General features: G+C 44.1%; 1 protein-coding gene across 4 annotated transcripts in view; it reads left to right on the forward strand.

Moving 5' to 3' along the window:
* The first annotated feature begins 3,600 nt into the window (after nt 1–3,600).
* ctnnd2b (catenin (cadherin-associated protein), delta 2b) overlaps nt 3,601–27,902 on the forward strand; it is a 120,573-nt gene continuing 96,271 nt past the window's right edge. For all 4 annotated transcript variants that reach the window (XM_070918162.1, XM_070918163.1, XM_070918164.1 and 1 more), the window contains exons 1-2: nt 3,601–3,732; nt 19,484–19,596. In XM_070918162.1, coding sequence (XP_070774263.1) covers nt 3,601–3,732; nt 19,484–19,596 — 245 coding nt within the window. The remainder of the gene's footprint in view (nt 3,733–19,483; nt 19,597–27,902) is intronic.

Here is a 27,902-nt window from a genome sequence, read left to right on the forward strand (position 1 = left end):
GTTTATACTCATGTTACATGTTTGTTGTTGCCTGATTGTGGTCCCATTCCACTCCCAGTTAAGTAAACTAATGATGATGTCACTGCACAGCAAAAGTTTCATAGTCCTGCCTTAAGGCTTAATGTTTGTGTCATTTTCATGATTGACTAATGTCTCAGGCTACCACAGTCGCCATGATCCAGGGCCCGCTTTCTAATAACAGAAAAAGTAATAAAAAAGGGATGGAGACAGATTAGGACGAGCAGAAGTGATAATGAGAGTGACGACATTGTGTGTACACGAAGAGCAAAGAGGGAGAGGGAGGAGAGGTCAGAAGGATGGCGGTAAGTAGGCAGGGAGGCAGATATGAGAAGAAAATGTAGAGGGACACGTGCTGGCACATGATAATGCTGCGCAGTTGTGACCGCCCGGCCGAAGAGTGAAAAATCCAGAAAAGAAGGAGAGAAAACCGGGGGGGGGGGGGTGGCGTGAAGAATGCAAAGCACGTAGTGGTGTCACGAGGCCAGATAAGCAGCCGAGGGCTCAGGTGCACTGCCGCGTTGCAGGTTTAAATCCAAACCGCAACCTTTCGGGTCATCCTCCTTCTGTCACCCTCCGCTGCATGCTGCCTAATAAAGCAGAAATGTGCTGAAAAGATGAGGAGACGCTGAAATAGGTCAAGTGAAGAGAAGTGGGCAGGGAGAGAGGGGGAGGAGGGGAGGGGAAGTTGAGAGGCATAAAGGCAACAAGGAGGAGGAAGGAGCAGTGGGGAGAGGCATGAGGGGGGAAAGGAGGAGAGAGGGATGTAGGGTAAGTAAGTAGAAAGGTGGGTGGTAATGAAAAATTTAAGTTGAGAAACAGTGATGAGGGGAGAGATGGGTAGAGAGGAAGAGGAACACTCTCCAAAATGGAAGGCAAGTAAAGCCAGGTCAGCCATATTAGCAGCCTTCAGTGACCAGAGATTGTTGCCTAGCAGCGTGCAAGAATAGTTTTTTTTCTCTCTCTCTTCTCTTCTCTTCTCCTCACCCTCCTACTCCTCTCGTATCTCTCTTTTCTCCTCACCTCTCCTCTTCCTCGCCCTTTCCACGCTGTCATCCTCACTCTCCTTCCACTCCTCTTTTCCTTTCACCTTTTCATCTCCCCTCTCCTTTCCGCACTTATCCTTCCACTCTGCTCACAGGCTCCACTTTCAGTTTTTTTATTTTTTTTTAACCTCAGTACTAGGCTGGTGCTGCCTCATGCCGACAACCAGCCTTTTTTTCTGTGTGTGTGTGTGTGTGTGTGTGTGTGTGTGTGTGTGTGTGTGTGTGTGTGTGTGTGTGTGTGTGTGTGTGTGTGTGTGTGTGTGTGTGTGTGTGTGTGTGTGTGTGTGCGTGCGCATGTGGCAGATTCCTCATGACAAGCCTTTCATCAGTGTGTAAAGCTGGCTGATGCAGCTGTTACACCAGCTCTGTGCTGCATCAGGATTACATGGCACATGTGAAGCCCGTGTCCTCCAACGCTTGGTCAAATACAGGATGACACATGGCATCAAGCTGGCGAGTGTGTGTGTGTGTGTGTGTGTGTGTGTGTGTGTGTGTGTGTGTGTGTGTGTGTGTGTGTGTGTGTATTCCAGTCCCTCTGATGCTAGGACTCTGATACTTGGTTTCTGACACTTGGTTCTTTGGGAATGAAGTTGTTCACGTTCATGTTTTGTGCTGATGTGATGATGATAAATGCTATTGATAAATGCTATGCTATTTAATGCCATAACACTATATGGCGACTGCTTCAAATATTTACTGCTGCTACTACTGCTGCTACGACTTGACTAGCACTACACCTAGTTCTTCAAGTGCTATCAGGGTGACGGTTTGTAATTGTAACATCAAGAAGTATTTAAGATTTCCATAGCCAGATTTCCAATTATGCATGAAATCTGTGTCTCTGTGGTTCACACATGCTTCAAAATATGTCCTATTTAGTTCTGCTCAGATGTTCTGTTCTGTGAAAATAATCTGTGGCTCGCAGAAAGTAAAAAGTGTATTTCTGGTGATAGTCTTTATTTTTCTTATTGTCAACAAATCCCACGAAAAAGACCAAAACCAACAATGAATGTATCCTACTAACAAGTATTGTGTGTGTGTGTGTGTGTGTGTGTGTGTGTGATATATCTTATTCCTCTACGCCACAGAGCTCCATTGTTGTCTAAAAACTATTAAAAACACATCAGTGAGCCACACTGTTGCACTGTGTGACATGTTCCCACACACTGTGGTTCACTTTGAGTTGATCCCACATACACCGCCCTGCTGCTGAAATACTCGTTAACGTACCAAATGTGGATTATTCCGCAAGAAAATAGTCCCCAACAAATGCACCATTTTCCAGTTTTCCGGTTTTCCATTTCGTGCTTGAGGACAAAAATATAGTTTTTAGGAAGCTATTAGCCTTTTTTAGATATAGGATATATATTTGTGAGACGCAACAGTAGGAGCCTATGATCTTGTGGGCTGAGAACCAAACACAGTAGGGAGACCGACTAACACATTTTTTTTGGTATTTTCATTTAAATTGTTGACAGCCACAGAAGTACAGCGTACTGCCAGCCTTATCCTTTAAATTTTCCGGTTGTCTGCCAAAAGATGTCATGATTGTCATGTCTACCTTATTATTGCTACTACCAGCGAAAAAGCTAAGTATTAGCACTAAAACTGATAGTGCTGTATATTAGCTGTGGCACTACTAAAAGTAGCATTACTGAAATGAGGGCACACTTGTGTCTTTTGGAGTACAATGCGTGTTGTGTGGGCTGTGCTTGTACTTATACTAGGCATGTTACTTTTTATGGCCCCAGGCACAAATTACTGCCACAAATGTGTGCCGGATGTTTACCTCTTACACAGAATTCTAAACGTACACCTCTGTCTTCACGAGGACTTGAAGTACCTTCGTTGGTACATTGACTGAGTAGAAAATGTCCTCCTCTTGTTTTTAAATTTGACGTCACATCGTATCTACAATACTATACATCTACAAATCCTACCGCTGTTACTACTAATCTCCGCTTGTAGTACTACTGCTGCTGCTTTTATTGCTGGACTACTGTTGCTGTTCTCTCTGAGGAGTCTGCACACCTCTCGTCTCACTGGCCTAGATTTCCTGTTCCAAAAGATGTACCTAAGTGCACCTGTCCAGGACGTGTCACTGCCCTTTGCCAAGTGCATGCTGGGATAAACTCCGGCTCTACGTGACCCTGAACACGAATAAGTCAGAGAGGAAATGAAAAAAAGTTTAAATGATCAGAACTGGACACATGAAGTCATTGTAACGAACTGCACATGGACAGCACTAACTAGTGGTGTCCACATTTTAATAGAAGTCCAATAGTGGGCTGGTTTACCAGTGATCTTATATTTTGCTATAACCCCACTGTGTCACAATATTGAATGTGTGCTTGGAAATGTATGCGTCTTTCTTCACCTCTGCCTCCGCTCTAATGTCCCTATCTGTGTGTTTGGTTGTCCCCGAGTCCCTGTAGGAGAGTGTAGGTGTGACAGCCACTCAGCCTAAATGCTGGCATGTCGAGGTGTCGTTAATAATAGTAAAAGAGTTGCATGTTCCCTTGTTTTTCCAGGAGGTATGCCAGTGCCTGAGGTGGCGTCTGACACTGCCAGCGCTGCCACCATGTTGAGCCCCGTCCTCAACGCCTCCAACGGAGACGGCTCCGAGTCCGAAACCACCTCCGCCATCCTCGCCTCTGTCAAGGAACAGGTTAGTGAGTGTGTGTGTGTGTGTGTGTGTGTGTGTGTGTGCAACATACATAAATAGAGGGTTGTCACAGTTAATGAAATATGAATACCAGAAAGTAGTGAGGATAATTCCTTCAGTCCTTTCAGGGGGGAGACAGGGCGGCAGTAAACAGCAAACACAAATGATGGAGTGCCCATCTGAGCTAATGTGTCACAAATATGTCGCCACATCTTTATCTGTTAGCAGAGAGCCTCAGGCTGCGCCGCTCAGTGTAATTTTGAAAATGTGGTGGGATGCATCATTTCGCTACATTTTGTCAAAGTCTGCACAGCTTTTGTTGGAGATACTGTGTATGATGAAGCAGTGAAGGGACAAGGCAGAGCCCACGCCTTGATTATTATTATTTTTTTTCTAATTTAGCTAACATTAGGCTGTGGAGACACACTTTGTGTTTGGTGTTTATTATGTATTCATGAAGGTTAGAATATTCATGACTCTGCCAGAAAGTGTCTTGATGTTTTCATCTGGTTTAACTTCCTTTCATTTTTTGACTGCTAGATGTCTTTCATTGCACTACTGTTTCGACTTTTCCTAAGGTGTATAAGGTGTCCTGTCCCCTTTACATGGCATGTTTTGACCTATAAAATATGGCATTTGTATTACATTATCAGGCTTTAATAATTATGTATTTTCCTCAGTTGACAGACAGCAGATTCTGTACTTCCCATTGGCTCTATGAGATGTAGACAAAACTATGGGGATGATAAGGACAAGAAGTTACATGCGTACATTTCACAAACAGTGTAAAACAGCTACAAAGACAGTTTTCTCAAATAAAACTACGGCGGATTTTCTAAATCTTTCGACCCACGAAAGGCAGATGCTGTGCGTTACGCCCGATTTCCACCACTGATTAGAAGTTATTTAGAAGTATACTTTATATTTAGGATGCACTGAGTCTGACACCGTTTCATAACGAACACAATAATACATTTAAAGATGAATTTAATACCGGGCTGAAAAGCGGCAGTGAGAAATGAAACCACTGGAGGTAACCGCAGACAAGATGTCCTGCTGGTCTTCAGATGTTTTTTAACCAACCAACTTGTCCCGCACAGAAAGGCTCTGATTGGCTGCTTGGTCCAACCGCTTATGATAGTGGATGAAGTGCATGAATTCAAAGCTAAAGCTAAGCTACTAATAAATCCTTCTGCCTGACAAGGATGGGATATTAATAAGCAGGATCATTTAGTGACCATAGAATAACTTGTGTATGCATCAGGTCACGAGAGCCGGTATTTTTCCTGATCAGTCAGAAAGTGACAAGTAGGCAGAGGTTTGCTGTGTTTGCTGAGTAACCCCGACACCTCCCGTGTCATATTTTTCATCTAGTTTCAGTGTCAAAACTCGACTTAATAATGCTTGTAATTAGTTATTTCTTCGTGAGCTCTTTGTGAACACACCGCATCATCCCTGCTGCATTATTCTTTGTGCTGGACTTACTAGTTTTGCAGGTGATTTAAATCTTAGATGCTCAAATCCAAGATTTAACAAGACTAAAAGACTGCAGCGACACTAGCAGCCTCTTGTGGCCGTGATATTCATTGCAGGAAACAACATTGTTAGAGTGGACGAAAAATGGAGAGACAGCTTTGCTGATGACTCGTTTTAGAGGTATCCTGTCATGAACTGACAGGTGGAAATTGTGACCTGCTGCTGATGGTGTTGGATAGGAAAGGGAGGGGATCACCAAAATCATTAGGGTTGAGCCTCTGAGGACCATATATGTCTCTGCCAAATGTAATGTTAATCCATACAGCGTTGAACAGATGGACTGTGGCACCAGCATCGCCACCCACAGCGCCCCACACTACCAGCGTATTTCAAAACTACTTCCAATCAGCTTACCCTCCCCAGGATTAGCACCAATCAACATACAGTAAATATAGAGCAGATTAAATGTGATGTTAGTGCGAGATCTCATTATGTTTTTAAAATGAAAGGGGGACACGTCGAAGTGTATTTACAGGTCTCGGGGAGTACTACTGTAAGCTAGGGGACAAAAAGTTTAATAAAGCATTTTGTGGTTGGCGTGAAATATGAAATCTGACGCTGCGGCCATTTGAAAGTGAAAAAAAAAAAAATCAGGGGGTGTGGAGTCAGGAGGAAGTGACTTTAGCCCGCTCATCATCTCTGCTTGAGTCTGCCAACACAGCACACACACACACACACACACACACCTGAACGTCCGATCGAACTGTTGGTGGTCTAGTTGCACTGTGGGTAATGTAGGCAATGTCTCCGGTTCTGCTGCATCGATTTTGATCCCGTTTTTTAAAAGCTGTCCATCACGAGTCAGACAACGTAATGCGAGTGCAGAGCTCAGTCTGCGGAGAGCTGTTTTAACGGCATAGTAGAGAGCAGTGCTACGAATGTTGGCTCTGTCTGGAACTGGTCTAAGCAGATGTGCATGTGGCAGTGTGTGCTAGTGAATGCAGTGTGTGTGGGTGTGTGGGTGGGTGGGTGGGTCGAGTGGATACTTGATACTGTGGACACTGTGTGTGTGTGTGTCCTTGAGTACTATAGGATGTGAGGGAATGTACACTGAAATGCAGATGCTAAAGATGGCCGTTGAAAATGCTGAGAGTAGAAAAAGTAATGGGTTCTGCATGTTCTGGACTGAAACCTCACCGTGAGGACTTGGACACACACACACACACACACACACACACACACACACACACACACACACACACACACACAGATGAGCTAGGGCACGGCAATGGCCTTCTGGTGAGAATGTGTAAAAAGAAAAAGGCAGGAGTGTCAGCTATTTGAAGAAAGTGAAGACGGATAGATGGCTCACTCCCTCTCTCCTTCCCCTACAAGCCGTTATATTATATGCTCCTGCACCATGGTGAAGTTATTATTATTTTTTACGCCAGTCATTCGTCATGTCCTTTCATACTTGTTTTTGCAGTGTGTAATTCTTCAATATGTTTGGGGTTTTGCCAGTGTTTGCAACCAGGCTGTAAAAAAGGAAGCAGGGGTTCTTTTTCAGGAGTTTTTCAGCCATTGCGCGCGCATACACACACACACACACACACACACACACACACACACACACACACACACACACACACACACAGAGCTTCCTGTTCATTTTGGTTCATAAAGACAAGGTCAGGCATGAGAGACCAAGAGAAGGCTTCACACACACTTGGATACACAGGCGTGCACACATGCGGTCTGCAGGCACACACATACACACACACACACACTCTTGTACACGCTGCCAGTCAGACTCTTTTGCCTCTGCTGACTCACACCAGGAGATCCCCGCTGCTGTTTTTCCTCAGTTTCCTTCTTCCCACATGAGATTGATTAGCCATTCGACGTTGTATTTATCACATCTGTCAGCTTTTGTCCTCGTATCATTCATCATCTCTGCTGTCAACACATCTGCTATTGGGGGAGCGCAGTGTGAAGTGCCAGCGCTGAAAGAGTTGCATTCCAGCGTGAGATGTGCCTGTTTTGAACAATTTTACGTATTGTCATATTGAATGGCAGCTGAAGTGTAAATGGCGCAGGGTATTGATTAGCTGCCTTTTGCTCGCTGCCTGGTTACATTCGACAATCCAGTCAGTTCTGAAATGTTGAATGCTTGTTTAAAACCGTTTTATCCTGTCAGCAGAGAAGGACCTACAGCAGTTCAAAAAAAAAAGAAATCCTTCATTCTGTTTTAAAATATGAATTCAGAAAATCCATGTTTGTTTACTGGTGCTTCCAGACCTTTTTTTGGTGCTAAATGTTCCAGTCACCTTATTGACCATATTTGCTAAAGGACCACAACAAGGGTTTGTAAAATCCGTAAAATGTATAAAGTATGAAATATTGCGTGTTTTGGCTCATGCAATATGTACAGTGTTTTTATCTAGAGGCACAAAATACAGGAGGAGGGAATAGAAATGTATACAAACAACCTATAAGCAACACTTCGCCGTAAATAGTTCAGACTTGAACATTTGACAGCAGTAAACATTCATTTCATTATTCAAATGATCTAGTAGTATATTCTAAGTCAATGCCACGTACACTGTCGCACTGTCATAAATACTCACCAGCACAAATAAGTATCAATCTGCGGCTGAAAATGGTCCCCAACAAATGTCCTTTTCCCTCCTGTTTGAGTGACGTTTGCTCGATTCACTGATTTTGTACAGACATGCGTTGTCCCCAGAGAATGAATCCCACAGACTTTGGTGATCCTCTGACCCTTCCTCCGGTGCCACCGTGAGGTTTACATTTGTGGTTTTGACTAAAACGTCTCAACAACGTTCCGATGGATCGCACATAATTTGGCACAGACATTCATGTTCCCCTCTGGATGAACTGTAATCACCATCACTGGGTAAAAATCCAACGCTTAGGTTTACGGCCAAATACCCGCAAATGGCGCTCCCATCATTGTTTGTGTTTAGCGCTAATTAGCAAACGTCAGCACGCTAAACGTAGATGGTGAACCTGGCAAACATTACACGTGCTTAGCATCAGTATGTTAGCATTGTCATTGTGAGAGTGTTACCTTGCACAGTACTGTAAGTCAGACTAACACATTGTTGGTTCTGGGCTTGTTGTGGGATTTGATGACAATAAGAAAAATAGATATTAAGCTGACGTTAAAACCCACCGATAGACCGACGATTCTTTAGAATGTACTTTAAATATCACTGCTCAGGAGCTCTCTGTTCAGCACCGCAAAATACACAGGACAAAGGACCAGCAATGCAGGGCCTGTACTTGTCAAACATTATTGTTATCTTTCTGTTTCCCTTAGTGGCCCTCTGCTTTAATATGTATTTGTCCTGGCCTTTAGCAGCTCATGCAGGTCCAGTCTTGTATCAAAACGTCTGAAACAAAATGGCAAATTCAGGCTGATTGTCAGGCTAAGTCCAGTCTACCATGACTACTTATTAGGTATGACTGATTCTTTTTTTTTGTTTTTAAACAGTATCTAGTCAGTAACCCAGTCAAAGGAGTTTAAAAGTCTTAAGGATGAGGACCAAAAACCTCCTACATGTAATTATCTTAACCTCATGGAGGCTTTTAAAATTTAAACCCTGATATTGGCACATGCAAGTCAGATGAACTGCAGCTCGGCTCATTTACATATCTTAGCAAATTCCCAGCTAAACTGAGAAACTGGGGTGTTGCAAAATGTTGCGCTTCTGACGATAATTTGCAGTAGGCTCGGTAAACAGCCCCCATTGTGATTTTCACCGCTGAAACCAACCAGACCTGACACTCAGTTAAAACTTTGAAGGATGAACCCACAACGAAGGCCCCTGTTTGAGAGAGCAGCCACATGTTGCTCTTCTGTTTATCCACTCCACCCACCCGCACAATACATTACTGCCTCAACCCTCACTTCCATCACGTCGGCAACAACCTCCTGCCATGTTTTTACAAGCCACAACAATGATGCAACATAAGCATCGTCAGATAGGAAAGAGACGCCGCCTCATCGGAGAAGAAAAAAATGACAAGGTGTTCAAGGATGCAAAGCTGAAAAGTAGGTGAAAGTAAGAAAATTCAAGAGGAAAACAGAACTGCAGCCGGGAGAGAATTTATAAAGTTCTACCTTTTTATTTTCTCCAGAAGCCTAATTAAACTTTCTTTACCCACCAACACGTCATTATCTAAAAACAGCTGAAGTGGTACCACTCTCATCCTTTTAATTGATCAGACTGTGTTATATTTGGTGGCTTTGAACGCACTAGTTTCAAGGCACAAACACAAAACACTCTTTCCCCTTATGATTGGTGTTATGACATACGGGATGATAAAGCTTTATGGTAATTGTACTCACTCTTGGATGATTCATTAGGTTCTTCTGGTGGTGTTTTCTCACAGCCGCCCTGCGATAATAATGGGTGCTGTGAGCCTTTCCTCCCCCTCTCACCGCTACGCTCTTCATTTGTTTATTAAGGATTAATTAACATTTGTTTAGCATCGGCTACCTCATTAAATTACCAAATATAGTTTTCTTCAAAGTTCACCACGGAGATAGATATTCATAAGAAGTGGTTTCAAAGTGGATCAAATATTTATTTTGTTTTACTTCTTATGCAAGGGGGCACGCAGAAAAAGAAAAAGTAGAATATTCAAGGCATGAGGAGGGAGGGGAGGGACTTTGGGAGGAATTGTGTGCTTTGCCCCCCCTACCCCTCCCCACCCCACCCCCCCCTCTCTCTTGCTCTCTGGCAAAATGTTGGCATTTGAGAAAGTCTTTTACTTTTTGTTATTTCCAGCTGAAGGAAGACTTCAGGCCAGAGCAGCATAGTGGAAATAGGACAATATGTCTTGTTATTTCAGTGCTGCTGTTAAGTATGGGCTTTTGTGTGTGTTTTTGTTTGTTTGTTTGTGTTTATGTGTGCATCCATATTGACCCCTCCACTGCACACAGCCTATGCAGTTTTCAGTGATAAAGGTGGCAGATTTACAACTAAAATACTCGGTAACTTTGGGTCTAACAGTGACTTGTTTTAGATACATCTCAGATGTCATGCTACAAGACTGAGGCTAAATGCGCGTCCCAGGCAAAAAGTCAGCACGCTCACCAGCTGATGATCCATGTAGAAGAACACAGCATTGTTCTTCAATTTCGGTGTAGAACAAATTTTCCTAGCAATAAGGAACAATGCTTAGCTTACAACAGGAGCCTGTGTTTTCACGTCTAACAGTACAATGGAAAGTCGACAGTCGGACATGCTAATGTTGCACAGTTTAGACAAACATTAGACAAACACACTGTATATTTGTATGCGTGTTTCAGCGTTTCACTTTTTTGGCTGTTAGCTGTCTGTAGCTCGAACTGGCGAGCAGTGACAGGGGAGGCAAAGCAGTGGATTGTGGGTAGGGCCCAGAAAGGCCAACGGTTTCTTACATTTGGCAGCTCGATCTCATTGTGGGCTCCCTCTCTGCTACCTTTCACAGCAAGAAAAAAAGGTTGACTGGGGATTGACAGGCAAGTGAGACGCAGATAATGTGTGTGTGTGTGTGTGTGTGTGTGTGTATAGGCTGCGTTGGGTTGCAAAGCTTCAAGAGTCCAGCGCCTCAGACTTGACTTAAAGAGTTCAGCCCTGCGAGTTGTATTATGCAGCGAGCTGAGCAGACGGTTGCCGCTGCGATGGAAAAGATACAGCACTTTATATTTGATGAGCATAAGTCTCGTGGTGGATGTTCATTATTTTATTACAGGCAAATGAAGAAAGAGACGGATGCTGCAACATAGCCAGAGCCAGGATTTCAGCTCATGCATTAGTGAGCGCTGAGGATTTCTCCCTATCTACTTTTTTCCACCCCCATCCCTCCACGGGTAAACAGCATTCATATTCCAAGGTTGCATTTGAATATATGTTTGGTGTGTCGTTAAGGCAATATTCTCAGATGTCTGTCAGATTTCATCCTCAAATCTTTGGCTATTTCCTACAACGAAGTCTCAAGGTGACTTTAACAGAAACAACAAAACGTTCTTTACTTTAATGTGCCATTTAAATCGATTTCTTTCAGATCTGTTAGTGTTCAAAAGCTTGGACCTTTCCCTTGTGTGACTGGACCTTGCGAGCTGGCACATTGCAAACACCAACAGGTTTTTCATCATTCACCACATTTTTAAAGCATTTATAGATCCAATGCCATCTGTCATTTAAATGGATAAAAAAGAAAAGGGTACTAAAACAAAGATACTCGTTAGGTAATTAGACAGAATGGAACAAAATGGCATATTGTCAAACAAAAGGTTGAACTAATATGTACACAAAAAAAAAAGAGAGGTTCGAGTAAAGCTGAACTGGCAAGCCACCAAACACGCCTTTAACACCTTGATGTGGATCGGAGAAAGGCGCTGAGCAGCCAATCAGACAGCCAATCAAACGCAACATAACATAGATTTATATCACTTCAATGTGAGAACAGTTATGTCATGTAAGGACATACAGAAGTGTCGGCCAGTAAGTCAGGGACTGGGGGTGTGGGGAGTCGGAATGCCACTAGCAAAAAAAAAAAGAGAAATGCATCTCCTGATAACTCCAAAGATTATATATTATGTGTTCTTACACAAGCAGGAACACCTCCGGCACTTGGCTGGATGTGGACTTTAGAATTGGAACAGTACTCGGGCCGTGACTGATGAAGTCCACAAGAACACAGGAACGCTGATGAAGAAAAGGGCCTGTTTCGGCCCTGTCCAAAGCCTCCTAGATGTTGTCCTTGAATCCATTTAGTGAAACAGTTTCCACTGAGGACAGCAAGCTTTTATTGGGCAGAGCTGCTCGTTTTTCTTCGTCTCCAAACAGCACTTGCAGATAGACTGTGTGTTTTGGGGAGGGGGGAAGAATGTCTATTGGCAATCCTCCCAGCAACAGGCAATAAACTGAAACAAAAATAACAAGGCCACAAGGTGTTTCAATGTGATTAAAGCGACAATGTCATGAAAACTCCAGAGAGCTCTTCCCCTTTAGATGTTTACCTCGTGTGTCATGGCCTTGAGCTTCTAACATCCTCAAGGTTTTCATTCACCCCGCAGTTTGAATAAACAGTTTCACCTCGATGCTGGTTGAGCAGTTTCTTTCTTTTTTTCTTTTTTTTTTTATTTTGCAGCAAAGAAAAAGCTCAACAAAGACAGTGCGCTCTGAATATTTTACAATTGCTCATAATTCATGTCCCTAAGCCTGTGCATGAAACCAGTTTCAGCGCTATTGCACAGGGGGGGGGGGGGGGGGGGTGGTAACACAGACTGCAATGAGGAGAGGAATTTAAACCCTGGATCTACAGCCGCAGTTATCGTCGAAACAAGTCAAATGTGTCCGGTTTGGGATGAACTTTTAAGTAGTTTTGGTATCCGGAGAGCGCTGAATCTCCTTGAATCAGTCTTCCCCTCCTCGCCGCTGATGTCTTCTTCTCCTTTACCTCGTATCACGTCTGTCCTCCGCGCTCCCCTTGGTCTCTATCCGTCCATCTATCACTCTCCCGCCTTGTCGTTCCTTGCCGTTTCCCCCTGCCCCCGGGACAACTTTGTTACAAACTGGATGTACCGTGTCATTTTCCGGACCTAAAACAATAGCTCCAGACAGCAGTGGTCTTAGCTGTACAGCCACCGTGACATTTTCTCATGGAACAGGCCCCCTTCTGAAACAACTAAATGCCAGGCGGACACCACGGGGCACAATTAGACCGCTTTACACTGGAGAGAGAGGGAGGAGGCAGCTGCAGCTCGGACGCGCACACACAACTTTGCTCCCCACGCAGCCCACCACTGTCCTACAGTCATTTATTTTACTTTTACTAATTGCTTTAATGGGGTTTTCAGGGGCCAGCCTGTTCCTGTAAGCTAGTGGCTGCACACTAACTCTCTATCTGTCTCCATTAATAAGCTCAGATTGGAGCCGAATCTTTGGTAATGCAATCAGTTGACAAGCACTTTGATTGTAGAACCTGCTCAGTAAGACATAGTTAAACGCTGTCCTTTTCCCTTAATTGCTTAACAAGCTATGATTACTCACACACACACACACACACACACGCACACACACACACACGCATCCACATCAATCTGTTCTCAGCCAGTGAGTTTCTGTCCACCAATATGATGGACATGATGTTGTAGTGCAGTATGAGTCAGTGCTCATTTCTACTGTAAGACCTTAGAGGACCACATCAGTCATTTTTGCACGCGTTAACTCATTTATTACAAGCCACTTTATTTGGTTTCCATTCATTTGCTGTATGGTAATCATTAGGCAGACCACTCAAACTTGCTCGGGTTGTGCAGTCCATCGCAATAAACAGATAGTTTGGATAAGAGCTTGACGCTTAAAAGGGAACTCCTACTCAGCCACTCGTATAATGTCTTCTGTGTCTCCATAGTCAAGTCTGAGAAAATAACCCCTTGTGATGCCATCAGGGTTATCTCTTTGGTTTGGGCTCGGACACTTCGCATTTGCAACAGAAAGGCTGCATTACAAACTGTGGGACTTTTGGAGCTCGACCTATACTAGGGACAGAAAGTCCTGATATGTCAGCCATTGACCATTCCTTTTTTTAAATCTGTCTTTTGCAAGTCCCCCAATTTAATGGAAGTCCAACACTAAATAGCTGGAATACTCCTTTAAATTGCATTACCAACACAAAGATGATGTAAGGTTGTGGCATCATTGTGATGGTAATTGATTTTAATGCCATATGGAAATGCATATGAATGAAATGAATGAAACTGTGGCAGAATTACATAAAGAAAATCCACAGCAAATTCTGCAGCATGCCTTTCAAAACATGATTGCAAACACTTTGTTATGGTCCTTTAACCTGAACTGTTTCGAATGTGTTATTTAATGTCATTATCATTATTCTGCAGTTACATTGAGAGAGTGAAATGACACACAGCTTTTTTCTGTTTTGTTTAGGATTTATAGCCTGCTTTTTAGTCCCTAGTATGGGTAAAACTCCAACAATACTTGCTACTACATTTCCCATAATGCAACCTATGTCATCATTTGGTGTGACCCTCCGTGCCTGGAGAATGCCATGCCCCCAGTTCATAACACAGGCTTTCTATTATAAATGCATCAATGGAGAGCCACAGAAGACATGACACAGCTGTTATCACAGCCTGAGTAGCACTCCCCATTACAAGTGAACTGACCTTAACGTGCCCCTTTAACATTCTAGTATATATAATAGTAATATATTATCAATCTAGATCAGGTTTCCACAATCCGAACGCTGTGACCCCCAACACTTCCAACCTGTGCAGACTGAAACGTTGAGTTGATCAAGCTGATCCATCTAGCTTCAGCCAAACACTCGGCGGATGGCCCACTCACCTCCGTGATTTATCCTGTGTTCAGTCAGTCTGCAGCCAAACAGCCGTGCAATCGGAGCCCAATCCAAATTTGAATAAAGAAATGACTGGGGGCTGGAGCTTTGCATGCGCAGCATGTATTTGCTAGGATGTCATGATTGTTAGTTTCAGTTAAGACTGTGCCATCCAGGGAGTGGGAAGTGGACAGATAAAGGGAAGCAAAGAGTTTGAAGAGATTTTAGACAGTGGAGGCAGGGGCTGGGGAGGCTTTTCACGGGGCTTCCTGATGCTTCAGGAAGAGACTGTGGCACCTGTTGGGAGGCCATGGATTCAAATTCGGAGTCAGATTGCATCTGGGTAAGAGATGGTTGTACATGCTGCAAACTATCCCCCTTTTAGAGCCGTTTATACTTTGGTTATATAAAAGTGGACGATGCAACTCAGCTAATATGAGGATTTCCTCCATTTTTGGACTCTCTGACTCTCCATTCAAAGTTACCAAAAGTTGAACTCGACAGACACGATTTGCATGGACTTGTACTGCCTCCACGAGCGAATCCACTGCTCACGGCAGTTCCATTGAAATGAACTGTTTTCACTCTAAACGTGTCTGTCGCAATTGCTGTTCTGACTGTGACTTACTCCAACTAATGTGCTGTTTTTGCCCCCATACACTCCTGACGTCCCGTTTCAGCCCGGACACACATTGTGTGTGAAGGATCGTGTGTGTTTGTGTGGAGGTAGTCGACTGTTTTGAGTGAGTGTGTGCCTCCCCTCCATCTTTCCAAATCCCCCCTTGCTTTTCAATGATGGTGGTGGAGGGGGTGGAGGGAGGGGAGGGGATGGAAGGGTGCAGATGGTCTGGTCAGAGAGAGAGAGAGAGAGGCAGAGAGAGGCAGAGAGTGACTGGCGAGCGGCGGGCTTTTTTGGCAGGGTCGGTCGGTGGGAGGGCCCATTGTGATGCAACGTTGCATAAATAATGCCACGGGGCTTCTAAATGCTCCGTTGCCATGGGGACCTTTTGTGCCTCAGTGAACACTGTGTGTGTGTGTGTGTGTGTGTGTGTGTGTGTGTGTGTGTGTGTGTGTGTGTGTGTGTGTGAGTGTGTGTTTCATGGCCCCCGAGGAGAGAGAGAGAAAGAAACACACACATAGAGACAGAGAGAGAGAGAGAGAGAGAGAGAGAGTTGCAGTCAGCTCAAGTGACACTTGTAGTCTCTCTCTCTCTCTCTCTCTCTGTCTCTCTGTCGCTGTCTGTGTTTGACCCGGGACAGATGAGAGTCTGGAGGAGGGAGAGGGGGTGTTGTTGCTTTCTGACCAGAGACCAGGGAGCAGGGGAGAGCGGGATACTCTGTGATTGTGTGCCTCCCTGTGAAGTATGGTCCGTGTGAAGGTACAGTATGAGCGCTCGTTGCTTCCAGTCCTCTCTTTTCCCTTCGTGTGATTATCTTTTTTAGCCCCCCCCAGAATACATTCTTCCATCATGGCCTCTGCCTCTTCCCCTGCAGTAACAGGTGTCTGCCCTGAATTGGAGGGAGCAGAGATCGGAGGGGCGGAGGGTGGCTGGGGGGGGGGGGGGGGGGGGTGAAAAAGGAGGGAGCGACCGCTTTTGTTTGGATGTTTTCAAGAGGCCTTACGACTGCATTCTCACGGCTCTCCGTCCAGCTAGTTAGTCGGCCCGCTTAGCCAGAGCCTGCGCTCTCTCAGCTGTAGGACTGCGGCGAGCAAGCAGACAAACAAACAAACAAACAAAGGAAGACACAAGCGTTTCATCTGTTCTCCATCTGCTCTGGAAGTAGGTTGTTGTTGTTTTTTCTCCCCCCCCTCCCCCCTCCCTTTCTTTATCAGCTGATGAGGGTGTTTAGATGGATTCGGCTGCAAAAAAAAAAACAAACAAACAAAAAGAGTCAGATCTCGCAGGTAGAAGCACGCTGGCTCCCCGTGATGGAGGTGCGGCTCTCTGTTGTCTTAGTCGCTGGTTTTGTGTGTGTGTGTGTGTGTGTGTGCGTGTGTTTGCGTCAGAGGATTACGTCTTCAAATGCGAGCCTGTAAGCGATGAGATCACAGACACTAAAATCACCCATGTGCCTCTTGCAGATGGTTGGCTCCGTGCTTACACTTGAACTGACACCGCGATGACTGATCTGAGGCCGCTAAGTGCTCGAAAGGCGCCGGCGGCGTCATCACGTGGCTTTTTATTTGTGTCCATTTCCAAAAAAAAAGTGATTCACCGTCGGCTCAGTAAATGCAGCCAACCCGGCTCAGCTGGTGTGGACAGGTGATCCGGGTTTGTGTTTCTGTTGAGCTGCTGTCCGCGGATCATCACCGTGTCGGGGTTGTGTAAACAGGGAAGAGTCTGCATGTTGCTCTCGCTGTTTAACAGGCTCCACAGCAGTGTGTGTGTGTGTGTGTGTGTGTGTGTGAGCATTGCAGCATGTTAACACAAACAGACTGTTGACTACATTTAAAACATGTTGCACTCTGCAACAGAAGTTACATCACAGTTGCACAGAGGCACTTGACTGCGTCATGAAGTGAATGGGAAACCCTCTGTAACCCCGATCGACGTGCCGGTGGGTCTGTGCGTGCTCTCTCACTCTTCACGTACGTGCGGTGACGTTGCGTGTTCTCTCATTGAGTCCACAAGCTGCAGAATCCCCGCAGCTGCACGCATGTGTGCATCTGTACGGCGTGTTTCTGCCGTCCGGTTACCGTTAATAACAGCACGATGGTGCATAATTACAGTGAGATCTGCGATTTGATTTCTTCACTTATTGCGTTAATGATTCATTATAATCAGACTGTGTCATTATGGCGGAGGCCTGGAGTTGCCTCAGGCGTCATCAGCGTTTAAGCTCCCACGGACCTGCGCTCTGCTCTCTTAGTCAGTATTCTGAAGCTGAAAACACAGAGTGTTGTTTCTGGCTGGGAAATGTTGTTTCAAATGTGAAAAGTGTTTTAAAGTTCCGCAAAAACAAACAAACAAAAAAACAAACAAACAGAGCAGCCTGACTTTTTTTCTCTTTGTAAAGTGTGTTATTTCCTTTGAGAATGACAGATGAGTAAAAAACTAATATGTCTGCGTGCTCGTGTCACTTCAAAGATACTGACCCACAGAATTACTGTTGCGGAAACTTCCGAAAGTGACCATCAAACCTGATGAAATAAAGCTACAGATCCACAATTTAAAGTTGTTTTTTTTTTTTATAGCTTTCAGATGAGCTCAGATCTCTTCCTCTGTATTCAAATGCTGCCCGGGGGAACATTGATTGATTATATCTCCCGTTCTGACATGATTTATTGTAATTCCATCGCTTTTATTATCTGGAAACCCACCAGAAAACTGTCAGAAACTAATTTAGGATCTAAATCATAATTTCAGGACCGGTGCTCCAGTGTGTAGGCACTTCACAATCCAGTTGGATTCATTTGTTGTTTGTTTTGTTTTTGTTTTTTTATGCACAAATTGGTAAAATCAGTTATGTTTAATCAGCTATAATGATCCCAGCAGCAGAGACAAATACTATAATCAGCTGTTGGTTTGTTTGTGTATCAGTTAATTAGTGGTTATTCATCAGGCACTGAACAGCATAAATTAGGCACAGAAACAATGCGCCTCATAGGAACAGGCTCCTCCTGAAATGGCACATACAAGTGATTCAAGAGGACTTCACCAATTCCCTAGTACTTAAACAATTCTCATAGACACGAAAACAAAATTCACGATCGGTTCAGACCTGTCAAGTACAGATAGCCACTTATGTCACCTAGAAATTTGAATGCCTTAATCTGACAAATTAAAACTCCAATGAAACTCTATAAAAGCGTAACACTTTGTCATCATGGCTCGCCACTTTACTGAAATGTTCTACAACATTTCCTCTTTTTTTTTTTTTTGTTTGGCACGAGTGTTTCGGTATGACAAATTACATTTCAGGAGATGTTGGGAAAATTGTCACACTCCAAAAAGCTGCTTCAGGGTCTTCAGGCTGGTCACTGTCCAGGTGTGCGTCCTCCGTTATAACACCTTTGCAAATGAGGCGATTTTTCTTTTTTTTTTTACGAGAGGAGAATTTTTGTTTTTGTTTGGTGCTATTAACATTAACTAATACTTGTCCATTTACACCAATACCTCCAGCATTCAAGGTTTTATTCTCCTGATTCTGAACAGTAAGAATTTCCACAATGAAGCACCGTATTGTCAACGGCTTACCAAAATGTGTATATTCAATGCTCGACTTCAATGGAAAATGACATTATTATATTTGAACATTCAGTGCGTGTATCAGATTTAGGCCATGCATTTTATCCGGCAGTACAGTGACTGCATTTCTTCAGGGGGTGCCACACTGAAGCCACAGATTGGGTCTTCAGCTGGGGTGATGTGACTGACAACCTCCTCTATCCCTCCCTTCATATCAGCCACCACCATCCTGGTGACAGGATGTAAATCCATACAGTCAGAGTGCGTAGAGGATTTGTCAGGCAAGCATTAGACGAATGCGTTCATGTGAACCTGACATTTTATGTAAAAAAAAAAAACCAAAACAAAGTTCTTCTCCTCCCCCCAAAAAAACAACAACCCAAAACTTGATCTGTTTCATGAGTTTCCTAGTGGCAGAATAACATAACGTCGGTGATGGCTTTAGTTTGGTGTCACAGTTCTGCGACGTATCCGACTCTGTTCAGTGAATATCTGGCAGTGTGAAACTGCCAGACGTGGTGATATCTGGCCTGTTTTCCCGCCACAAACTGCAGAGTCCATTTCACAACAATTAAAAATGTGTCAGAGACAACGGAGCCAAAATAATGTTCAGGATGACTGTAAATGTGACAGTAAATAAATAGACAGAATGTTTTGACACATTGTCTGCCTCTCTCTCTCTCTCTCTCTCTCTCTCTCTCTCTCCAGGAGTTGCAGTTTGAACGTCTGACCAGGGAGCTGGAAGCCGAGCGACAGATTGTTGCCAGTCAGCTGGAGAGATGCAAGCTTGGCTCTGAGACTGGAAGCATGACTAGCATCAGGTGTGTGTGTGTGTGTGCGTGTGTGTGTGTGTGTGTGTGTGTGTGTGTGTGTGTGTGTTTGCCTCACACCCGTCAGATCCTCTTCTGTACACTCTACCTGTGTGTGTCAGCTGTGCTCTTGCAGGTGACTGGCTCTACAGCTGGTCACATTGGAGCTACACTCCTTGATTTGTGTCCAAAATTCACCTCTATGGTTCAAACCAGAGTTCAAACACAATGTTTTGCTTCTGAAGTCAGAACCAGACGCCGTTCCTTCGCTTGTGTTCCACACCTACTGCAGCGGTTACTTGGCAGAGCTTCAACACGTATTTGCATTGTTGTTTCCTTATGGACTGACACAATTAACAGGTATCAGAGCGGAAGAGATACATACATCTGGTCGCTCTAGCTTCCCTTTTGCCTGCTTTGGTGGAGTTGTAGTGTGGTCCACTGCTATCAGTTTGTGTCTCACGGCTATGAGTAGCATTTATCTTTTATGAGTAATTGCAGTAATTTGGAGACAGCGGAGACTGTGTTTACCTCTCAAATGATCATTCTCATAACACCGAGAATAATGGATGTTTTGGCTATTTGTGTACAACCTGTATATGCAACGTTGACATATCATCACCTTCAAGTTGTTATGGCAACGTGTTAGCAAGCAATTACCTAGTTACACATCCAGCAGACACAGAGCGGTTTTTGTGTTTCCGACCATCCACCAATGTAAGTCCAATATTCACTCTTCTTCAAGCTCTGTTTTGGTCTTTGGTCTTTTGACATCTGAATCTTTAGCCGCTGAACGCTCCACTATGTTCCCCAGCTAGTTGCTAACTTTGTCAGGCTGCTGTTAAGTGCTGGGACAGGCAGTGTGTACAGTGGGTTTATCTGAGCGTCTTGTCTGGAAACAAGGTTGATAAGAGCACTGAGAGTGAACCAAGACAGTTGCGGGTCGTTACAACCAAAACAATGAGCTTAAAGACACTAAAAGGGTTCGTGGAGCTTAAGTGCACGACAGTAGTTCTTTGTAACCCACACGTGACTACGAGCCTTTCATATTACCTGTAGTCATTTGATCCATTGGTACTGGATTATTTGGTATTGATGAGTGCAGCTTTAACATACTGTAGCCAATAAATAAATAATAAAACAATAAGTCATTGCTATTTATAATTTCCGTATACTTGGACTAGAGCTTCTCAGCTTCCCACCCACTACAACTGAATTCAACCAAATGAGAACCAATGAGAACAAGCTTAACTCATAAAAAGGTAGAGAAAGGATAAAGATCTGTCAGAAACTCACTGGCAGACTAAAGCTTACTGACGGGATCTAGTTGCCTTCCCGAGGCTCTTCACTGCACATCAGTGACACGTACTGTAGCACCTTTGGAGCTCGGAGGTGCATGAGGAATGAGTCAAGATCACTTTGTGGCTGAAAGAACTCTGATGTCAGACTGACACTATTCTGACAGTTAATCTGGATCATGTGATCAAATCATTTCTCATGTAAATACTGAATGCTTCAATATGGATTAGCATATAACCTGTATTAGGGTGTTATAGCCAAAGATTCTGTACTTGGAGCTAAAGTGTTATGATTACAAATATATATATATATATATATATACATATATATATCATTGTTTCTGCATTTTGGATTTGCCAGAAACAGTCTGTCATGCTAACATGCAAACCTAGTATCTTGAATTTTCCCTCATTCACTCATGTGATATTCAGGTGTGACAGCATATCCCAGAGTAAGAATTTTTTTTTTGCAGCAGTGGAGAGCAAAATACATTCTTGTGCCAACTCTGTCAGTATAACTCTCCCGGTTGATCAAAGCAGCTGCCTCTCGTAGTTTAAATGAATTTTGGCTCAGGTCTAATGGCACAAAGCAAATCCTCAGCTTTGCAAACACGACACGCTATTTATTGTCCATTAAAAACAGCAATTACTTCTCACAAAGAATCAAACAATGTGCAGCTGTCACAGAAGTCCATTGGTCTGTTCAGGTGCCTTCTTTTTTTCTTTTTTTTTTTTGTGATGGGAGGAGGTAAATTGTACACAATGCGAAGAGACTGTCATATTATCTGCCGCTGATTGAGTTTGGACCCGAGCCTCATCTCTGCTCGGAGCTCAAACAACAAATTCTACACATTCCAGGCCAGTCCCAATGTGACGACGGCACTCCTGACACAATAGTGGCAATGCACTTAGCCTGCCTCTCAGGACAATGTAACATGATTATAGCCTCTGTCTTTCTCCGTCTCACCCGCTCACTCGTACACACTCATAAATAAAGGCGCACAATCCATCATCTTTTCTCCTCTTTGATTCCGTTAAGCCAGCGGGGATTCCATCTCAAACTAATTACTCATCTGCCTGCATTGTAATTCTCATTTCAATTTGAGGGGAGGACCAACAAAGAGCGGGAAGATGGCCTAAAACCGATTCATTCACGAGTCTAATTAACTGGTGCATGTGTTTAGCTCCTCAACACTGTCGTGGGGCTGAATTTAGGGCCCCCATTTAAAACAACAGCAACGTGGGAGATGGAAGAGGTGCGGAGTCCAAAAAAAAATCCCACTTCATCACCCAGCTGCGCACAGATGGGATAAAGGCTGCCATCTTGCTAACTTGATAAGATGGGTTTATTATTTAGTGAGGAGCAGAGCGCCTTGTGGATTGCACTCTCTTCCACTGCTTCTTCTTCTTCTAGGCCGTCCACTTTGTTCGACTTGGAGGTAATTACCAAATGGACAAATGGTTTGGCAAAACACACAAGTCCGCTAAGGCAACATGCTGGAGGTTTGCAGTGCCTAAAGCACGCAGGAGTTATTGTTCAATTACCTCTGAAACATTAGCACTGCTCGCTGCTCTGAATAGTTTTATCCATCACTGCTTGTCCCGGTGAACAGAAGGGGCAGCATTAAATCGGCAGCTACAATACATGTACAGGAATTTATCTTGGTAGCATTTGTGGTGAGACATGTTGACACTGTGCACAGCAATTAAACTTGAATATATTTTCAGTATGCTGGAAGCAAAACTAAATTCCAGTTGTTGCAGTGTTTTGAGTTTATGATGGCAAGTACAACTTTTTTGTTAGTCATCCGGCTCACCACGTTCTAAATCCAGACTGTCCACTTGCAGTTTGCAAGGCCAACCTGGAAGTTAGCCCATCGCCCTGGTTCCCTCCACAAAAAGCCAATGGGATTTTTCCATTGGCTTTTTGGATTATTGCAGAAAATAAACAAAAGTTTACGATACACAATTTATTAAGCAGGATAATCTTCACAAACGAAGAGTCACATTCACAGTCACATGACTTCCACGTCACCGCCACTAAGCTTTCGACTCGTAATTTGATTTTGCGCCTTCACCTCTTCTGCAAAAGCCTTTCCTCTTAGCGTGACCTGATCTGGTCGTGGCTAACAAGGCTGGAGAGGCGGACAAGTGAGCAGATGACTTTCCGTGTTCGGTGTGATGACTCTATAGTCTCATCTAGCCACTTGTTAGCAACTGCTTTTTTTTTTTTAAAGACATGTAAAAGCTTCAAAGTCCACGAGTGGGGTATTTACTATGATGACGTGTGTTACGTCGCAGAACAACACGTGAAACTCTCTTAAGCTCGTGTTGACCACAGACCTTATTTCAGGCATCTAACCAAAAACCCATTCATGAAACCTCATCGACTACCAGAGGAGGGGGCCGGAAGTGCCAAAATGCTAACTCATTTCCAGGTTTTAGCACTCACTCCTGCAGCTCTCCAAAATCCAGTTACTTACAGTATTCTGACAAAAAAAAGAAATGTTAACACAAGGCCCACTTACTAGCTTCTTTTCCGGAGCTGAGATGACGTTTATTTTAGCCTATGTTAGCTGTTTCTTCTCAGCTCATAGTTATCCAAATGGTCAAGAGTGATCAACTCAGTCACCTCTCTCTCCATAGTTTCTTACCGCCTTAAGACAGTTAAGACTTGCTTCTGTAATATCATGTAATATGTGAAACCTGGACCTGCTCTAGCCAGGAAGCATGTACTTGTGTTTCTTTGAAAACTCCCTCACAGACAGCCTTATTGGCTTTCCCAGAGGAGCAGCTCTAGTTTCTACTCCCAGACAAACCACAGGTTCATAGACTGAGGCCTCAGTAGATATAATGTAACCAGCGTTGTTATGACCACGGACAATACAATGGCTGTGTGGGGTTTTCAGACAGCTCGGCTGATACCTGCGCTAGACAGAAAGTAGCCAAACAATAGAGGATGGGACTGTGTAACAGTGTTCAGTGTGGCCTTTCATGGGCTTGTCCTGTATTACCTCGAGAAATAAGGTGAGGAGAGAAAGAAAATGTGAGTCATGCACCAAATTTCCATGTGTTTAGAAGTCCTTTCAGTCGACTGTCTTTGTCTTTGATATTTGGATTTGACTATTAAAAAGCCAGCAATGATGTACTTGAAATAATGGACATCTGTCCCCAGATGGACAGGTTCAGCCTCAGAAATATTGAATTATGAATCAGTGTTAAGTGCAGCCGTGTGGCTGTGGGGGTGCTGGTGGTTCAGGACTCCTGCTCCTGTTGTGTTGTGGAAGATAAAGACTTTCAGAGGTGCTATTGAGATCTTCAGCTCAGTCACCACAGGTCACATTGTCAAATCCACCGTGTGTTTGTTGAGTGTGTGTGTGTGTGTGTGTGTGTCGTGTTGTGTTGCTCAGATCAGTGAAACTGAGACAATGTATTTGTCTGCTGAAAGAGGAGCGTGGCATGTGTTGCCTCATCGGATTAAAGGACCATTCCGCCTCAAATGTCAGGGCTGCAAGTGATACTTGGTGGTTCTTCTAGGCTTAGATGACGTAAGAGGAGGAAGTGAACAGAGGCAATGGTAAAGGACCTTCATAGTGGTTGTATTGTACATGTCAGTATTTACCATTGAAGCACTATTTTCTTTATGATTGTCACTTAATTACCAACCACGTCCTCTAACTCAAGTCTCTGCGGTGGCTTCAGCAGTGAAGTCTTTATGTTGCTTTAGTCAATATTTGTGACCGTATTCTGCTCAATATTTCATTGACAGAGTGATGTGTGCAACAAGTGTATCACATTACACCTAGTGCACATTAGCCAAATGAGACGCCTAATTCCTGAGCTGTCATTCAGTTAGCCAAGCTAAAAGCCGAGAAGGCGAGGACCCCCCCCCCCCCCCCCCTCCCCTCCCCTCCCTCGGCTTCTTTTGTTATTCTGTTTCCCACCATTCTCTTTCACTCTCTCTTGTCTTTCCACATTTTTCTATAGTCTGTTTTCATTTGTCTTCACCGTCTTTATCTGACCTCTCTCGAAGTTGTCAACCGTCTTTCTGATCCAAACACACAATGTTCGGTTGGCAGAGCCGTACAGTTAAGAGTTATTATTTGGAGCCCTGCAGCGGTTTCTGTTGGGTTTGGTTGCACATATGAAACACAGACATTCACCAGTCAGACTTGGGCCTTGGTCAGAGCATAGTTTTGGTGCATTTTTAAAGCAACCCTGGAGCAGTTGGTTGACTCTGATCTCTCCCAGTTACATCATGATCTCTGATTTGGAAGTCAAAAGAAACACAGTAACCCGTCCTTGATTTTGAGCAAGGAAATGTAAGAGGGGAAGAAATACGTCGGGGAACAAGAGTAATATCTCTCTCTGTTGGTGTGCCTCACTCCCTGGCCACAGTCCCTTTATCTAATCATCCAAGTGGACCTCTGACACACCCAGTAGATACAGATATCAGGGCTCTGGTGGCACCACGGTGGCCACTCCACTCTGCTGGCCGAGGCATAGCCACCTCCCAGGGCCGGTCGTTTTGTCCGCCTCTTTTGGCCGTGCATATTTGCAACATTTGTCTGGCGCTTGTCTGGCCAGTGAGTGGTGATTGTGTGTGTGTGTGTATGTGTGTGTGCATGCATAAGCCTTGGCTATAACCGCAGCACCCGGCAAGACCCACCGCCACTCGTCTGGCGGGAAAATGCGACCCGTCTAGCGAGCCCAGCGAGGGCCCATTACCCAGAAGCTGTCAGGGCGCTCGGCTGCCAGCTTAGACTCACAGCACTGTGGCTCTCTCCTCTGCTTCTCCTCAGCGCGCATACTCCAAAGCCTCTTTCACACATAGTGATTTTCCACCATTCACACACGCAGCTACATTCAGGGACATTTCTGTCTTGCGCCTTTTCCCACATGCCATGGCAATGTCGGAATAGATGGGACAAGGGACGGTCGGCCATAAAACTCAACAGAGGAAGAAGAAGGTGGGGCAAGGCGGGATGTACGTGTTCGGAAAACGTCTCTTACTATTCTCAGGAACATGGCGAGCGAGGAGCTGTTTTTGTCCGGTGCCAATGTTCTTGCAATGTGAAAGCAAAAGAAAGGACCCTAAAAGTCCTTTGAATGAAAAAGGGCAATCTTAAGAGTGCATTATAGTTCCATGCAGAACATTTCCTGACAACCAAAGAGCCAATATCAGGCCCGTCAGACAATAAATTATGTTCTTTTATAACCCAGGTCTTGTTGGGGAGTAGAATATTATTATACCTAATAGGAACGATGATACCTAAAAATAGGTAACTCATCGATAACTCTCCAAACTACGCGTGTTACTGCAGAATAACTGTCTTACAAATACAGTAACCTATTAAAGCTTGTTACCCTGTTGGCAAGTTATTCATTCCGTCCAGTAATAGCAGATAGCAAAGACTAAAGTTGAACACAACAGACATCCAACCAAAACAGGAAAATTGTGATTGGCCTCAACTCACCATCAACAGATTACATCACATAACTCACATTCCCATAGGCAGCGCTAGGGTGGGGCTGGATGGGGCTGTAGCCCCGTAGAGAATTACAATAGCCCCAGTAGCCTCTATGCGCTACAATCCCCCGTTGCTCATGTCACGCAAGGAGTATTTAGTTTGCGTTGGTGTGCCAGCAGTTATAAGAATACATCTTTTCAGCATCAAAAGACATCATCAAAAGGAACCAGAGAGTAGTGAAAATGAGAAAGTGGAGGCAGGCGGAGAGAGGGGGGGGTTAGAACAGTAGAACAGTTACAGGTTACAGTGGCTCCTCTGGTGCTGCTCACTGCTGGCAGGGCTGTCAGGGATGTCACCAAGTCTTATGTCGAGGCCTCTTCCCCCTGTTGAATAGTGTTCCCCACAGCACTGCCCTCCGTGTTTGGGGGTTAGGCTTTAGGTAAGGTTGTGGTTAGAAGTGGCAGAGATGACAGGTTGGGTTGAGTTAAACAACACCTGTTATTCTGCCTTTAATCGAGAGTGTCGAACGCTTGTTATCGCTAGTGCGTAGTGTTTCGATTCATTAGTGGTTTGAGTGTCTCGAGGCAGATGTTATTTGAAATCGACTTTAAAATGCCACACATCTGCGCCTTGCCTTATTTACGCATTCCTTTCTCACTGATTCCAGAGCCCCAACAACAAATGATGAAGCCCACAACCGTAGCCTCAGCAAGAAAAAGCATATGCACATCCCACATGACATATTGTACGAATATGGCTGTGATGTTATTAATGAGGAAACATCCTATACCATCTTGACACAGTCACTTGTAACGTAACGGACAAATTCATTTTGCGCACTTCAAGTTCAGCCGCTGGTGTCTTCAAACAACATCCAAAAGAAAGAATCTCAAAGTCAGAAGTGCGAGTCCTGCACCGCCTGTATATATGTAAACATAGTAGAGTCTTCTTGAAGAGGGAGGGGAAGAGAGACAGAGTTGGAGGAAAAGAGGAAAAGAGCTGTAATTACACACCGAGACCGTGTTTCACAGAGAGGCCGTCATTCAGTGGATTATAGCAGAATGTGGGAAAATTAAAAACTTTTACAGATAGTGCAATAAGGCCTCTCGGTTTAATGACTGGCTGTACGCTCACTGATTGTACTGTAGCTCTCGTGAATAATAACACTGTATTCGTGAACATGATCTCTTCATTTCTGAGCCTGTTTAACCCTGGTGCTGTGTTTGGGGTCTTGGAGACTGTGGGACATCTTTAATAACAGCTCAATAAACATACATGGCAGCTTCAAAACATTGTTTTTTTTAGTGTTTCCTTTTGTCACTAAAAACAACATTTCCGTTTGATTTGAACAATATCCAGAGAGCGAGAGAGTTCAGGCTTGCGTTGATGGATTTAGATCATGTAATTTGTGAGAGGCTGCTCCACCTGTTGCATTGTGATCATTATGCACGATTCACAATGTTTGTTTGATGGGGGTTTTTTTTGTTTTTTTTGCAAAATGTATGCAGTGCATCTGTAATGTAGCCAGCCACCGCTTTACTTACAGTCA

This window comes from Enoplosus armatus, chromosome 14 (assembly GCF_043641665.1).
Source record: "Enoplosus armatus isolate fEnoArm2 chromosome 14, fEnoArm2.hap1, whole genome shotgun sequence".
Classification (NCBI taxonomy): Eukaryota; Metazoa; Chordata; class Actinopteri; order Centrarchiformes; family Enoplosidae; genus Enoplosus; species Enoplosus armatus.